At 48.9% G+C, this 16,192-nt stretch overlaps 1 protein-coding gene across 2 annotated transcripts in view; it reads left to right on the top strand.

Annotated features, from left to right (window-relative positions):
- ZNF609 (zinc finger protein 609) overlaps nt 1-14,314 on the top strand; it is a 140,702-nt gene extending 126,388 nt beyond the window's left edge. The window contains exons 4-10 of one of the 2 annotated variants that reach the window (XM_084782371.1): nt 965-1,052; nt 1,964-4,304; nt 5,871-6,237; nt 8,942-9,117; nt 9,498-9,579; nt 10,385-10,463; nt 10,903-14,314. In XM_084782371.1, coding sequence (XP_084638497.1) covers nt 965-1,052; nt 1,964-4,304; nt 5,871-6,237; nt 8,942-9,117; nt 9,498-9,579; nt 10,385-10,458 — 3,128 coding nt within the window. In that variant the 3' untranslated portion in view covers nt 10,459-10,463; nt 10,903-14,314. Of the gene's footprint in view, nt 1-964; nt 1,053-1,963; nt 4,305-5,870; nt 6,238-8,941; nt 9,118-9,362; nt 9,580-10,384; nt 10,464-10,902 lie in introns of both variants that reach the window. The other variant, XM_084782370.1, reaches the window with a different exon arrangement.
- Nucleotides 14,315-16,192: the final 1,878 nt, after the last annotated feature.

Below are 16,192 nucleotides of genomic sequence, written 5' to 3'. Positions count from 1 at the left end.
AATTCCCAGCAACCACATGGTGGCTCACAACCATCTACAATGTGATCTGATATCCTCCTCTGGCCTGCAGGTGTATATGCAGACAGAGCTCTGTATACATAATAATAAATAAATAAATCTTTTGAGAGAGAGAGAGAGAGAGAGAGAGAAAACATACTGCTCTTCTAGAGGACCCAAGTTCAGTGCCCAACCCCAGTCACCTCCAGCTCCAGGGAGATCCAACACCTATGGCTCATCAGTCACCTGCAGTCACATGTGTGCATACCTACTCATAGATACATGTGTATGTATATAACTAAAGATGATAAAAATTAGTCTTTCAGAGTAAAAATATACTGAACAACCTAAGCTGCACACCACCACCACCAAAAAAAGAATATATACATCGTGGACTCAGTTAAAATAAATGCATTAAGCCAGGCATGATGGCACATACATATAAGCCCAGTACTAAGCAAGCAGGGGCAGAAAGATCAGGAGTTCAGAGTTATCCTTGGCCAGATGGAATTTGAGGCTGGCCACTAAATAGCAAGACACTGTCTTATCAAACACTGGGGCGGGCATGCACAAAGCCCTGCATTCAGTCCTGAGGACTGCGTAAGTCTGGGAGTGTTGGGTCTTGTCATCCCAACACTCAGAGGTAGTGAATGGCTCAGAGGCTCAAGGTCGTTCCGAGCTAGAGAGCAAATTCAAGGGCAGCCTGGGATCCATGAGGCCCTGTTTCAAAAATATTTTTTAAATGTCTTGATGGGGCTATGAAGTCTTTGAACTGTTGCCTATCTGTAGGGTTCCAGAATTATGTAGGCAATTCCCATGGAACTGGCCCAGTCATGCCTGTACCGTGGGTACTACAGCACCTCCAAACTTTCACAGGAAGTCAGAGTGCTGCTCAGGTAAACAATAGTCTTTGCATTAGCCAGCAAATTTGTCTCATCTGTGCTTTGTTCTTTTTTCTTCCCCCCAGGGATGTTGGTGGTAAATGTGACGTGGAGGAACAAGACATACGTAGGTACACTTCTTGACTGCACAAGGCATGATTGGGCACCCCCAAGGTGAGCACATAGAGATTATCTAGTTTGTATTAGTCTGAACCCCTACATAATTAGTGAACTGTTATGCCTTTATCTTACTAGAGTTGGCCCAGTTGGCCTCAAGCTCAAGCCTCCTGAGTGCTGGTATCACTAGCTTGAGCCAGCACACTGGGCTATATCCATTTTCCTTCCTTCCTTCGTCCCTACCTCTTTACTTCCTTCCCTCTTTCTTCCTCCTCCCTCCCTCCCTCCCTCCCTCCCTCCCTCTTTGGGACAAGGGTTCATTCTATAGCCCAGGCTATCTCAAACCCAAGGTGATCTTCCCTCTGCCTCCTAAGTGCTGGGATTACAGGTGTTTATCTGAGTCACTGTACCTGGCCTTATTTTCAAGTTGCAGTTTGATCTTTTAAGTTAACATTTCAAGCCAGCTATAGTACTATCTATGTACCTGTAATCCCAGCTCTTTGTAGATGCAAAAGGATCACAAGTTCAAAGCCAGCTTCATCTTCAGAGGAAGTTTGAGGCTAACTTAGACTATATACCTTGTTTCCAACAGCACCACAAAATTAAAATACAATAAAACCCATTAACATTTCAATGTTTTCTTATACATTATTCCTAATGTTAGTGCCCAGTGTGCTAAGGCTTGAGAGCCTAAAATATGGTGAAATGATCCAGAAATAGTAACAAATGACATCCTAGGAGGTTACCTCTCAAAACAGTTCCCATGCAGGTTTCTAAGAGAAACCAGTTATTAAGACAGAAGCTGGGCAGGAGACACGTACTGCAAGTTGGAGGCCAGCTTTGACTGCATAGTGACTTCCATACCAGCTTTGGCTTCAAAAAAACAAAGCTGAGTTTAGGCCTCACCACACAAAAATAAAGATGTTTTTCACTTAATAATAATTCTGTCCTATTTGTCCTTTGCCAAGGTTCTGTGACTCCCCCACCAGTGACTTGGAAATGCGTAATGGTCGAGGAAGAGGCAAACGCATGCGTCCTAATAGTAACACACCTGTCAGTGAGACAGCCACAGCCTCCGACAGCAAAGGGACCAGCAGCAACAGCAAAACACGAGCAGGAGCCAACAGCAAAGGCCGTCGAGGGAGCCAGAACTCCTCAGAGCATCGCCCCGCTGCCAGCAGCACCTCTGAGGATGTCAAGGCCAGCCCTTCTTCAGCTAATAAACGGAAAAACAAACCTCTTTCAGACATGGAGCTGAATTCTAGCTCAGAGGACTCCAAAGGGAGCAAGCGTGTCCGCACAAATTCCATGGGCTCAGCCACCGGGCCCCTCCCTGGGACCAAGGTGGAACCCACAATTGTAGACAGAAACTGTCCTTCCCCAGTCCTGATTGACTGTCCCCACCCAAACTGCAACAAAAAGTACAAGCACATTAATGGGCTTAAGTACCACCAAGCTCATGCCCACACCGATGATGACAGCAAACCTGAAGCTGATGGAGACAGTGAGTACGGAGAAGACCCCGCCCTCCATGCTGACCTCAGCAGCTGCAACGGTGCTCCTCTCTCACAGAAAGGTTCCTTGTCCCCTGCCCGTTCAGCTACCCCCAAAGTCCGGCTTGTGGAGCCTCACAGCCCTTCCCCTTCAAGCAAATTCAGCACAAAAGGCCTCTGTAAGAAAAAACTGAGTGGGGAGGGAGACACAGACCCTGGGGCCTTATCCAATGACGGCTCTGATGATGGACCCTCAGTAATGGATGAAACAAGCAACGATGCCTTTGACTCTTTGGAAAGAAAGTGTCTGGAAAAAGAAAAATGTAAAAAGCCCTCCAGTTTGAAAGCTGAAAAGATTCCATCCAAGAGTTTAAAATCAGCCCGGCCCATTGCCCCCGCCATACCCCCACAGCAGATCTACACTTTCCAGACAGCCACCTTCACAGCAGCAAGCCCAGGGTCCTCCTCAGGCTTGACTACCACAGTGGTGCAAGCGATGCCCAACAGTCCTCAACTCAAGCCCATTCAGCCCAAACCCACTGTTATGGGAGAGCCTTTCACAGTCAACCCTGCCTTGACCCCTGCCAAGGACAAGAAAAAGAAAGACAAAAAAAAGAAGGAATCATCAAAGGAACTTGAAAGTCCTCTCACCCCTGGGAAGGTATGCCGAGCAGAAGAAGGTAAAAGCCCGTTCAGAGAATCATCAGGGGATGGAATCAAAATGGAGGGGCTCCTGAATGGTTCCTCAGACTCCCACCAAAGCCGATTAGCTAGCATCAAGGCAGAGGCTGATAAGATTTACAGTTTTACGGACAATGCCCCCAGCCCTTCAATTGGAAGCAGCAGCCGCCTAGACAGTACTACCCCAGCCCAGCCCTTGACTCCCCTCCACGTAGTGACCCAGAATGGAGCTGAAGCCAGCTCAGTCACAACCAACAGCCCTGCCTATTCTGATATCTCTGACGCTGGGGAGGATGGGGAGGGCAAGGTGGACAATGTCAAGTCCAAGGACCCTGAACAGCTGCTTAAAGAAGGAGCTAAGAAAACGCTTTTCCCCCCTCAGCCACAGAGCAAAGACTCACCATACTACCAAGGCTTTGAAAGCTACTACTCTCCAGGATATGCACAGTCCAGCCCAGGGGCTCTCAACTCCAGCAGCCAGGCAGCAGTGGAGGGCCAGGCCTTAAAGACAAAAAGGGATGAGGAGCCCGAGAGTGTGGAATCCAAAGTGAAGAATGATGTCTGTGAGGAAAAGAAACCTGAGCTGAGCAGTTCCAGTCAGCAGCCCTCTGTCATCCAGCAGCGGCCCAACATGTACATGCAGTCCCTGTACTACAACCAGTATGCCTACGTGCCTCCATACGGCTACAGCGACCAGAGTTACCACGCCCACCTCCTGAGCACCAACACAGCTTACCGGCAGCAGTATGAGGAACAGCAGAAGCGGCAGAGCTTGGAGCAGCAGCAGCGCGGACTGGACAAGAAGACAGAGATGGGACTGAAAGAACGGGAGGCATCACTCAAGGAAGAGTGGAAGCAGAAGCCCTCAGTTCCACCCACTCTCACCAAGGCCCCCAGCCTGACAGACCTGGTGAAGTCAGGGCCGGGCAAGGCCAAGGAACCAGGGGCTGACCCTGCCAAGTCCGTCATCATCCCCAAATTAGACGACTCATCAAAACTCTCCAGCCAGACCCCTGAAGGCCTTAAAGGGAAGCTGGGCGAGGCCAGCCACCTAGGCAAGGAGGCCCCCGAGGCTAAAACGGGCCCTGAATGTGGCCGACAGCCAGAGGTGGATCCAATTCTCTGGTACCGACAGGTAACTGCTGTGTGTAAAGAAGTGAAGATGCTCAGAAACGCTCTAGCCCCTATGGGTCAGCACTGTTTCCTTAGCGGTTCTGTACAATTGAGGTTAGCAGGAGAGTTACATGATCTTAGGAATTCTATACATTTGAATGTTTTTAAATAGCACTTTTAACTCCTTAAAAGGTATTTTACCCTTAAATAGGAAAGAAGGACTAATAAGACAAGTTATTTTGCCTAAGGTTAGTTGAGCCTTCACTGGCAGAACAAGAACCTGGGTGTTTTAACTCCTAGCCCAGTGTTGTACTGTATGGTTCCTATGGAATGGAAGCTAAAAGGGTTTTATGGTGTTAGCTATGCTGACACATGCCTGTAATCCTAGTACTTAGGAGGCTAAAAACAGATTGTCATGAGTTTATAGCCACACTGAGCTATGTAATGTGTTACAGGCCAGCCTCCTTCCCCTCCCCCCCTCTTTGTGGTTGGTTGGTTGGTTGGGTTTTTTGGTTTTGGTTTGTTTGTTTTGTTTTGTTTCGTTTTTGAGACAGGGTTTCTCTGGGTAGCCTTGTAGACCAGGCCTCAAACCCACAGCGATCCACCTGCCTCTGCCTCCCATAGTGCTGGGATTACAAGTGTGTGGCTAAGACCCTGTTCTCTAAACAACAAACAAATAAACAAGTAAGTAAATATTTAAGAACTAAAACTATGGGGGCTGGAGAGATGGCTCAGAGGTTTAGAGCACTATCTGCTCTTCCAGAGGTCCTGAGTTCAATTCCCAGCAGCCACAGGTGGCTCACAACCATCCATAATGTGATCTGATGCCCTCTCCTGGTATGCAGGTATACATGCAGACAGAGCACTCATATACATAAAAATAAATAAATATTTTAAAAAAATAATAATGGGGCTAGAGAGATGACTCAGTAGTTAAGAGTACTTGCTGTTCTTCCAGAGAACCCAAGCTTACTTCTCAGTACCCACGTCAGATGGCTCACAACCTCCTGTGTGTGACTCCAGCTCCCAGGGATCTGATGCTCTCTTCTGGTTCCTGCAGATTCCCACACCTGTTGCAAACATTCACACAGGAGATGTAGAATGTCTTCCCTTTCCTCTTGGTGTCAGTTCTACCCGTCTTGACATGAGCAGCAACATAAACATCATAGCAGGAGGCAGCTCCTTCTAGTCCTAGAGTCATTGCCCCACAGGTCTCCCTCACAGAGGACATCGTAGATGGCTTTACCTTCTCTTTCCCAGAATCTGTTCCCTTGGATTTGAGAAGATGTTTTGTGGTGAGAGGGTCTCATTATGTATTCCTGGCTGGCTTAGACTCTATAAACCAGGCTAGCCTCGAACTCCTAGAGATCTCTCTGCCTCTTCCTCTGCCTCTGCCTCTGCCTCCGCCTCTGCCTCCCCAGTGCTGGAATTGACAGTGTCAGTAGGAGCTAGGATCCCACTCTGCCTTGGGTGCTGTAATAGTCTGTTTCTGGGTTTCTGCTGGGACCTTAGTTTAAGAAGGGTCTGCTGAGCGTATCACTACTCTACACTTGCTCTCTTGTGTGTAGCTCTACTCTGCTTTTTGCAGGAGACAGAGCCCCGGATGTGGACATATGTTTATCCTGCCAAATACTCAGACATCAAGTCAGAGGATGATCGGTGGAAAGAGGAACGGGACCGAAAATTAAAGGAGGAAAGGAGTCGGAGTAAGGACTCTGTTCCCAAGGAAGATGGGAAGGAAAGCACAAGTGGTGACTGCAAGCTGCCCGTGTCTGAGGAGTCCCGCCTTGGCAGCAAGGAGCCCCGACCAAGTGTCCATGTGCCTGTGTCCTCCCCCCTCCCCCAGCACCAGTCCTACATCCCCTACATGCACGGCTACTCCTACAGCCAGGCGTATGACCCCAGCCACCCCAGCTACCGGGGCCTGCCTGCTGTGATGATGCAGAACTACCCAGGTGCGCACCTCCTGCTGGCCGGGCTGCCCACGGGGAGGGAGGCGAAGCAGGGTTCTGTTTTGTTTAATCTTTAAAATATTTTATTTAATTGTAATTTGTGTGTTGGTGTTGGTGTGAAGGTGTCAGATCTTGAAGTTACACATGGTTGTGAGCTGCCATGAGGGTGCTGGGAATTGAACCCAGATCCTTTGGAAGAGCAGGCAGTGCTCTTAACCACTGAGCCATCTTTCTAGCCTCAGGCAGTTTTCAGTTCTAGAGCTTTGTTGCTTTAGCTATAACGTTCAATGGCACTGGCTTGTGTGGCAGCCCTTTTTCCCCCTCAGGGTGACCATGATGTGAAGGTTCCACTCTAACCTTAAATGACCTTAATTACAATCGGAAAGACCACCTCTCCCTTGCTGCAGCTAAGGTGGCCTCTATTGTCAGCTTTTCCTTATTGTCAGTGCTAAGACTCCTGCACACCACGGCCATCTTTTCTCTGCTCGAATTTCTTTAGACACGCACTCTGATTTCTGCTGCATGGGAGGCACTGTGGGGAATACTAAAGAAATAGAGAAGACCAGTTCACTCCATCAAGGGCTTCAGAGCTTAATACAGCAGGAGCAATACATGTGACAAATAAGATTCAAACCAGAGCAACTCAGGCATTCAGCTTTGAGGTTGTGCTCAGCTGTGAGATCAGAAAGCTGCTGGGGATGCAGGGAGCATTTTGAAGTCAGCTGGGGAGGTGTCCAGTACGCCAGCTTGGGAAACGTCAGCCCTCACACTGCTGACGGTGAGTTCTCAGTGGGCCATGGCTTAAGTGTTTTCATAGCTTTTGTTTTCCTAAGACAAAGGCTGGCCTGGACCTCACTGTGTACAGCAACCTGGCCTCTTAGCTTAGAGAGACCCACGCGCCTCTCTCCTTAGTGCTGGGGTTAAAAGCGTGCAGCACCGTGCCCGGGCATAATGCGAGCTTGCAAGACACCTACTCGGAGTTCAGTGATGGTCGAGGTAAATGCCGTCCTCACGTTTGGAGCCGTTGTGTTCCTGTCTTCTAGCACTTCATGAAGTATGTAACAGGTCTTTGTGAACTGGAGCCACTGCACTATCCTGCAGCACACTAGAGCATATGCCTTCTGTCTGTGTGTGCGCATCTGCCCTGCCCCTCCTCAGCTTCTGGGAATCCCTGTTTTCCGTTTAGATCAGCCTGCACATTCACTCCTTACAGCTCCCAGCCTGCTAGAGCTGATAGTCTTGACATTCTGCAGGCATTAATATGGGATAAATTCTAAATACAAGTAAGCTTTCCAAACAGATACAGATCATCTCACCCTCGTGGTGTGCCTTACCCTCTGTGTAAGAGTTCCATCTGTTGAGGCTTGCTCTGGTCCAGGCACTGTCTTGATTTATGCACTTTTTTTGTTCTGGTGTTTTCATTGTTGTTGAGAAAGGGTCTTATTATGTAGCTCTGGTTGGCCTATAATTAGCTATATAGTATAAGCTGGCCTCCAAAACAGGGGTCTCTCACTGAACCTGCAGCTCACTGATTTTTTTTTTCCTAGACTGACTTGCCAGTGAGCCCCAGGGGTTCTCTTGTCTGCACCTTTACACTGCTAAAATACTGGGTGCATGCGCCTGCCTTCTGTGCAGGTGTGAGTGATGTGAACTCTGGTCGTCATGCTTGTACAGTGAGCACAACTGTGTTTTTATTCTATGTGTATGAATGTTTTCCTGCATGTATGTATGCCCAGAGAGCTGAGAAGAGGAGTCAGATCCCCTAGCAGCACGGTTACAGACAGTTGTGAGCTGCCGTGTGGGTGCTGGGAATGGAACTTCAGCCCTTTGTAGCAGCAGCAAGTGCTCTCAACTACTGCCCCGTCTCCCCAGCCCAGCTTCAGGGTTTGAAACGCAGCCTGGCCGTCTAGCCCGGGCTGACCTTGAACTCACTTTCCTGCCTTGGCCTTCTTGGTGCTAGAGTTGCAGGTGTGTGTGCACCGAGCTTCACATTGTCTGTGAAAGGGCTTTATTGTACTCTGAGCTAGGATTTACTGTGTAGCTCAGGCTAGCCTCTGTGAAACATCCTCACTGAGCCATCTTTCCACCACCACCCTTATTTGAGACAGCCCTAGCTGACTTGGAACTCACTTTTTAGACCAGGCTGGTCTTGAACTCAGAGATCTGCCTGCCTTGGCCCTCCTGAGTGCTAGGATCCAATTTAGGTCATCAGGCCTGGCAGCAAATGTGTTTACCCGATGAGCCATCTCAGCAGCTCTTGTTTTGTGTTTTTTGGGGACAGGATCTTAAGTAGTCTAAGCTGGCATCAAACTCAGAATTCTACCCCAACACCACAATGTTGGGATTACAGATACGTGCCATCATGCCTGGCTGTTATCTTCATTTTGATGGTAAACTGAAACTCAAAAAAGCTGTCACTTCATTCAAGGTTATTCAGCCCAAGGCTGTCTGACTTTAGCCTATGACTCTGAGATAGGAGATCTGAGAAATCAGCTCTGGGAAACTTGGGTGTCATATTCTTAACCCTCCACCTGTTCTTCGTATAGAGCTTGTTAAAGAAGGGAAGAAGCCAAGAGTGTCATCCCGGGATGCTGTGGTAGGAAGTATCTCAGACTGCCTGAGAGAACTGGCCCGCCTGGCCACACTCGCTAGAGCACTTTGTTCTGCCATCCTCACTTCTTTGACTGCTTGATTTCTCCTTTCCCAGGGTCCTATTTGCCTTCCAGCTATTCTTTCTCCCCATATGGCAGCAAGGTCTCAGGTGGCGAGGATGCTGACAAGGCACGCGCCAGCCCCAGCGTGAGCTGTAAAGCCAGCTCAGAGTCCAAAGCCCTGGATATCTTGCAGCAGCATGCCAGTCACTACAAGAGCAAGTCTCCCACGGTAAGTGGGGTGTGCAACCCAAGTCCTTGTCCAGAGACCAAGTGGAGCCCTACAGCATGGGAGAAGTGGGCAAGCTCGAGTCCTGACCAGGATGGACCTTGGCTGACTTGAGATTGACCCCATGAGGGCACCCTCTGTATTTGTAGCCGCCCTGCATTTTAGAGTCATAACGTAGGACCCTGGTTAGATCGCTAGTATGTATATATCTCATCATAGTACCTCTGTGTGTCTCCTTTCCTTTCCAGATAAGCGATAAAAATTCTCAGGAGAGAGATCGGGGAGGCTGTGGGGTAGTTGGGGGTGGTGGCAGCTGTGGCAGTGTTGGGGGAACAGCAGGTGGTGACAGGAGTGTCGACCGGCCCCGCACTTCCCCTTCCCAGCGCCTGATGTCCACACACCACCACCACCACCACTTGGGCTACTCCTTGCTCCCAGCACAGTACAACCTACCCTATGCCGCAGGTAAGGCTCTTTCCTCATCTTCTAGTTTTGTTTCTATTCAGTAGTAGTACTTGTAGCAAGCCCTCCAAGAATCACCCCCACCAAAAACAAAACACAAAAGCCAAAAACTTGTAATTTGAGATGATTCTCAACCACCCAGGAGGTTTAAGCAGGAATATAAAAATAAACTCAAGGAGGGCTGGGAAGATGACTCGGTAAAGCTCCTGCCTTGTGAGAAGAGGGCCTGGATCTGGTTCTCAAAACCCAAGTAAAAAGACAACTGTGGTGAGGTGTGGTTGTTACTGCAGTGGTTAGGTGGGAGGAAAGCGGGCAGATGCCTGGAGCTTGCTGGCTAGCTAGCCTCGTCTACTTGGCAAGGATCCAGGTCAGTGAAAGGCCTCTACTCAGACAAAAGGCAGAAAGCACTTAAAGAATAACACTCAAGGTAGCCCTATGACCTCCACGCACATGTGCAACACAGGCATGCGCATGCACACACACACATTCTTAAACAAAAACCGCCGGTAGTCTGCCTTCAGTTGTAGGGTGCGCTGCATTAGGCTGACATTCATCTCCTCCCTGGGAGCTTGGGAGATTTCATTATTCAGCAGAGCAAGGGACAGGTGTTTCCACCACTAAGGAGAAACAAGCAGCTGAAAACCGATCTGGCCAAGCATCAGGGTTGTTTTCCTGTCAGCACCCCAAAAATCCAGTGGAACTAGGGGAACTTAAGGGGAAACTCCTCCCTATATATATCCAGTCACCTTGTGAAGTGTAAAGGGAGATTTTCTGAGTGCTGCATTAAATGTGTTCTCTGCTTGCCCAGGGCTTTCTTCTACAGCCATTGTTGCCAGCCAGCAAGGCTCAACTCCCTCACTCTACCCACCCCCCAGGAGGTGAGACTGGTAAGTGGATTTTGTTAATTTGAGGGGTAGCTGCTCCCTGGATCATAGAATCCGTGTGGCATGTAAGTGAGGGGCAACTATGTGAGTGAGGGCAGAGGTCTTGGAAAGGGGGACCTGTTGGCCAGGCCTGTTAAACCAGCCATTTGTGAAACTGCACATCTGAGGGACTGCGGAGCAGCCAGCACCACATGGTGTTGCAGGCCTTTTGTTTGTTATTATTATTTATTGTGAAGGGTGATGCATGTGTGCAGAAGTCAAAGAACAACTTATGGGGAGTTCCTCTTGCTAACTATGTGGAGGATGGAACTCAGCTCCAGCTTGGCAGCAAGCACCCTTACTCAAGCTTGCCAGCCCCAGTTTATTCTCTTAGAGCGCCATCTTGTGGTTGTGATACCAGCAGTCCACAATTACCTGTTTAACCTGTGTGTTTCCTTCACAGAACACCAAGTGCCCAGATGAAGTCAGCTTCATGTGCCAGACTGGCTCATTTGAGGTGATGCTGGAGGTGCCATCTTACCGTCAGTTACGGTGTTGATCATCCTGTTTGCCATTCCTACCGTGACTGAAGGCCGACCCTTGGCTGTCTCACCTCCACCAGACCCTCAGACACCCCTGACCCTCCCTCTTTCCTCAGGAGCTGGGGAACTGGTACTTTGCAAAAATATTTATTCTCTCAGCCACAGTTCTGACTGTTGTGGCATCTGTGGAGATGAAGGCATAGGAGCAACCAAGGGAGTACAGCCTCATCCCAGAGAAGTTACTGCTGCGTTACTCTAGCCCCTGGTCTACTGCCAGAGCAGCGCCCCACACACACCTGGGAGGGACCCCTAGCACGGGGTAACGTCTGAGGACAGCACAGCAGCCATACCCCTCTCCATCATCACCACCATCAACAGATTCCGCATCTCCTCAGTGGTTCGGGCCCTGGGAACTGGCAGCATGTGGAGAAGTTAGAATCTCAGGAAAGAAGCGAGGGGCTGTTTTCTCTGTAATTGTGAAGACAAGGTCTTCAAGTGTGGAGACATCCCCTCTAAAGTGAGCACAGATAAATGCTCAGAGCCTAACCTGTAAAGCGAAGAGTTAAGGCATTTGCCCCACCTGAGCCTTGTGCTCCTGTTAGGCAGAAGGCAGGGGCTCTAGCACCAGCACAGGGCTCCCCGGGGCGAGGGGAGTGCTGGGAGGAACTGGAGCATAGATGGAGTCTGTCAAACTGAACCTGCTTCCTCACCAAAAGTCCTGCTGCTTCTCATCTCCCAACTCCTTGCCCCTTGTCTTTCTTTTTCACCCCTTGGTGCCTTTCCCAGGGGTGATTCCCCATACTGACCTCACCTCTTCTACTGCTTGGCTGTTACCACTCAGGCAGGAAGAATAGACTTCCTCCCAGCATGGGTAACCTCGGTGTCTGCCACATCACATTTGGGCATGAAGCAGAAGGCAGGCCATAGGAACGCCCAGCAGTTCTTGGAGACATTCGATTATCTTGAGTCTCTTACTTAGGGTCACAAAATGTATACATCCCAGTTCCTTTGTCTACAGGTACATGATTTTATACAGTTCACATTGTAACTCCATGTGTGCCAATATGAGGTGTGTCTTTGTAACGCATGTTTTGTTTTAGGGGCCACTGGCCAAAGGAGGTGATTGGCTCCTTAGATCCTGAAACAGCATATCCAAGCTTCACATGCCCAAACCACAGAGTGGACTCAGTGGATGAGGCTTTGAGGTGACAGACATTTCTGCATTCCCGAGTCATGTGCTGGGAAAGTGATGACAGCTTTATTGGAGTTGCTTCTTCCCAGGATATGGGATACTTTTAGCTCTGCCTTTGTGGGGTGTCATCACTGTTGTCCCTCCTATTTTTGCCCTCTAGGTCAGAGAGAGAGAGAGAGAGAGAATGTTAGTTGACAAGTGTTAGAAGTAACAGTTTGAGAGCAGGAAGGTGGACTCTGACTTGTGGGGGGAGTGAGGTGGTGGGAGGCAGTAAGCACAAAGGAAGGTGGTTCCCAAGAACCTGTGAGCCCTCTCTGGGCATAGACAGGCTGGGTCAATAGCACCTCCGACCTACGACCCTTTCCTGTTTCCAAGTCCTTACTTTTGTTCAAGTTGGTTATGGGCACTGGCAAAAAAACTTTTATTTTATACCTATTGGCAGGACCCCACCAGCCTTCTCACCAACATCGCTCCCTCTGCCACATGCTTCCTAGTAAGCAGCACTGTGGGCAGTGACCCCTTTTCATTCATGAAAGTAGATGTTGGGGACACCATCATACGTAACCCATTACTACCCTTTTAAGACTGATATGTCTCCCCCGCCCCCCAAAAAAACTCCAGTGAGTAGAGCCGTGTGTGCCCATCTGTTCCTCTTTGTTTCTTAAATACTGTTGTGTGTTTTGTATGTATCTGTGGCACTGGCTTGCAATGTGCTTTGTACATACTGTAAAGAAACCATTTGAGCAATTTTCTTTTTCAGTGGGTGGGTATGGCTCACATTCCTGCCCTTTCCAGTTCATTTTATAACAGGGGTGTGTCTGTGTCTGTATTTGCAAGACAGCCTTAGGTTCTGAAGAAGGGAACAGCTCTCGCTCTCTCTCTCTCTCTCTCTCTCTCTCTCTCTCTCTCTCTCTCTCTCTCTCTCTCTCTCTCTCTCTCCTGCCTCCTCCCCTTTCTCTCTGCACTCCCCCCGCCCCTTTAAAAAGTCAGCTCTTTGATCCCTCTATCCAGGTGCCCCTTGAAGAACAGGCCCTGAAATGAGATTTGTGGTAGAAAAATAACACTATGTTCTCAGCCTGATCTCCTGGTTCTTAGTCCAGTCTCCCCGTGCCTGAAGTAGTATCACACAGCTACAGCTGTGAAGATTCCCCACTAGTGCTGAGATTGGCTGTCCACCTCCACACTGCGGAACTTCCCGTGGCACCTAGTCAGAAAGACAAGGTGTGGTCCAGACTGCCAAACCCAGCCTCTCGCTGAGCCACCCTACCCATGCTCTTTGTGTTAGTGAGCCCTGAGACCATGTGGAACAGAACCTACAAGGAGTAGGGGCCTCGCCCCCCAGGAAGGGCAACCGCAGCTCAACAGTTGCTGCTTAGGATTCCCATCTGTTTCCTCATTTATGGTGTGCCAGTTCCCTTCAGCTCTTCCCTGCCGTACCACATACATGTAGTCTCTGCTTAGCCTACGCACCCCACACAATCCTAAAGTCAAAAAAACAAACACAGAAGGGTAACGGGGTACCCTCTGAAATGATCATTTCATTCACCTCCCCTCCAGGCTCCAGGGTGGTGTGGGGAGGACTTAGTTTAAGGGAGTTGGGAGTTAAGACTGCAGAAGGGCTAGAAAATTGGATGTAGGCTTGCTGCCTCCACGTCACTTACCATCCTGTATACCCTATCTGTACTTTGATGCCCCAACCCCACCCCACCCCCAAGATTCAGCTGGGCAGCTAGCTGGCCCATAATTCTGGGCCTTTGTCATTTATTACTAGGGCATCCCAGGAAACTCTCCAGTGATTCCCTGCCATGGGCCCCTCCCAGGCCTTGTCCTCAGCCCCTCCTGCCCCAGCCCACCTGCTTGCCTTGGTGCTCAGCCCTCCCACTGGGAGCAGGTTGGGGCAAGCTGGAGGCGCGGGCTGGAGGGACAGTGTTGCTGTTCATAGCTTTTGTTCCATTGGCGTTGCTCTGTTGGATTTAATTTCAGTCTTCCTGATTCTTCCCTTCTGTAAAGTGTACATTACCAAGTTCCTTGTTTTTTTATATATATATATAAATATATATATATATACAAACTGTACTCTTTTTGCCTTTGTACATTCAGGCAAGAAGAGAAAATAAATCTTTTTAAGAGACAATCACAAATCTGTGAGGGCTGCTGGTTATTTCTCCTGGAGTTTGCTGCTGAGCTGCTGCCTCCTCTTGCTGTCCTGTCCCCCTCAGCTTCCTGTCTCTCTGGTCCTGCTCCATATGCACCCTCAGCTTCCCCGTCCCTGCCTGACAGCAAGCTGCTGAACCCAGTGTGCAGACTACCTGCCCTGTTGTAGCCTTTACCTGCCCAGTATTGTTTTCTGGCTTGGCCCCTGGCTGATCATGTATCCTGGCCTTTTTTTTTCCCCCTCCCCCTTGGATCTCATTCACCAAAGTGTCTTTGGATCCCTGGGTACTCTGGGACCTTTCTCCCAGAGGCCCTGGCTTTGGACATTCATTCATCTATGAAACTATGCAGCTGGGAGCTCTCTGCCTGAGATTTTGCACTACTTAAACCTGCCTGGGAGTTAGAATGGAAGGTTTTTAGAAACAAGTGGAAATCACACACCCCACCCCCCAGCACTCAGCCCCCCACACGCCCCATCCTAGCCTCTGAAGTCTGCTGGTCCTGGGATCACCCTGGACTCCTGTGGTTACCCTATGAGATCAAAGGCTAAGGATCTATTATTGGTAAGAGCTTTTGATGAGATTCTTAAAGAGTGATGCCGTCTGAAACAGCCCAGCCAAACCATGTTTAGCCTTTCTCCTTTCCTCCTTTGTCTCTACTTTTCTTAATTGGCTTTGGAATTGAAGTATATTTTTAAATTATTTGTTGTATTTATTGAATAAAGTTTTTAATGTCCCTGTTCTTAAATTTAGACTAAAGTTTGCCTTTCACGTATCTCCTCTATCCCTCTCTTTACCACCCAAATCTTCTATCTTCTAAGTTGTGGTTTTTTGGTTTTTTTGAGACAGGGTTTCTCTGTGTTAGCCTAGGTTGTCCTGGACTCACTTTGTAGACCAGGCTGGCTTCAAACTCAGCAATCCACCTGCTCTGCCTCTCGAGTGCTGGGATCAAAGGCGTGCACCACCACGCCCTGCTCTAAATTGTTTTTTTTAAATGAAGTGCTGCTGCCTGCTTACCATGATTATGACCTGTCAGTGGTGATCTTAAGTAACCCCATTTTTTTTGGACAGGGAGCTCTTTGGGTAGGTATATGGTTTCCAAGTCAGCCCATTTAACCTACTATAAACAGCCAGTTTCCCTCTGCTTTGTGAGCTTTGGCTGAAAGTAAAGGACTGAGTCTGTCTCTTTGTTACCTCTGTCTGTGAATGGATTTCTCAGGTTTTTACCTTTTGGCTCTTGACCTCCCTGCTGCCTCTAGGAGTCACTTGTGTGATGGAGGGTGTTTTCAAGCCAGTCGCTTTGAAGGAACACCATGTGCAGTTTGGAGCCCAAGTTTAGTGACTTGGCTAAATAAAACAGGTAAGCTCCATGGCGGGGGGGAAAAAAAAGCTGAAAATTGAGCCAAGCCTATAGAGAAACTAAGGGTTGACAATAAAGTAGCTGCATATCCACAGCTGTGAGGAGACGGGGTGTCCATGCAGAACCTGAGAAGAGAGGCCATGAGGGCTGAGCTCCCTCCTCCAGGACACTTAGAGAGGATTCCTCATGCTGGTGGTGCAAAGGGACAGAAAGCATACCATAGAACACTAGGCTCCAAGAGGAGGCACTAAAATGGAATAGTGTGTGCTGCTTAGAGCCAGGCATGACGGCACTGCAGGGGCTAAAGCAGGAAGTCCCACACAAGTTCAGGCCAGAGCTATAGTGACCTTGTATCAGGGGAGGGGGGAAAAAAAAACATCAGGCATAGAGTTAGGCAGTACCTTAAAAAGTAAAACCTACAGCAGGCAGCAGGCAAAGCATTGTATAAATAATAAATCTTAAAAAAAAAAAGGAAAACCTACACGCAGGTAGAGCATTGTATACAT

The sequence above is a fragment of the Acomys minous genome (assembly GCF_964271855.1).
Source record: "Acomys minous genome assembly, chromosome: 5".
Lineage (NCBI taxonomy): Eukaryota > Metazoa > Chordata > Mammalia > Rodentia > Muridae > Acomys > Acomys minous.
This window is presented reverse-complemented; position numbering and strand designations above follow the sequence as displayed.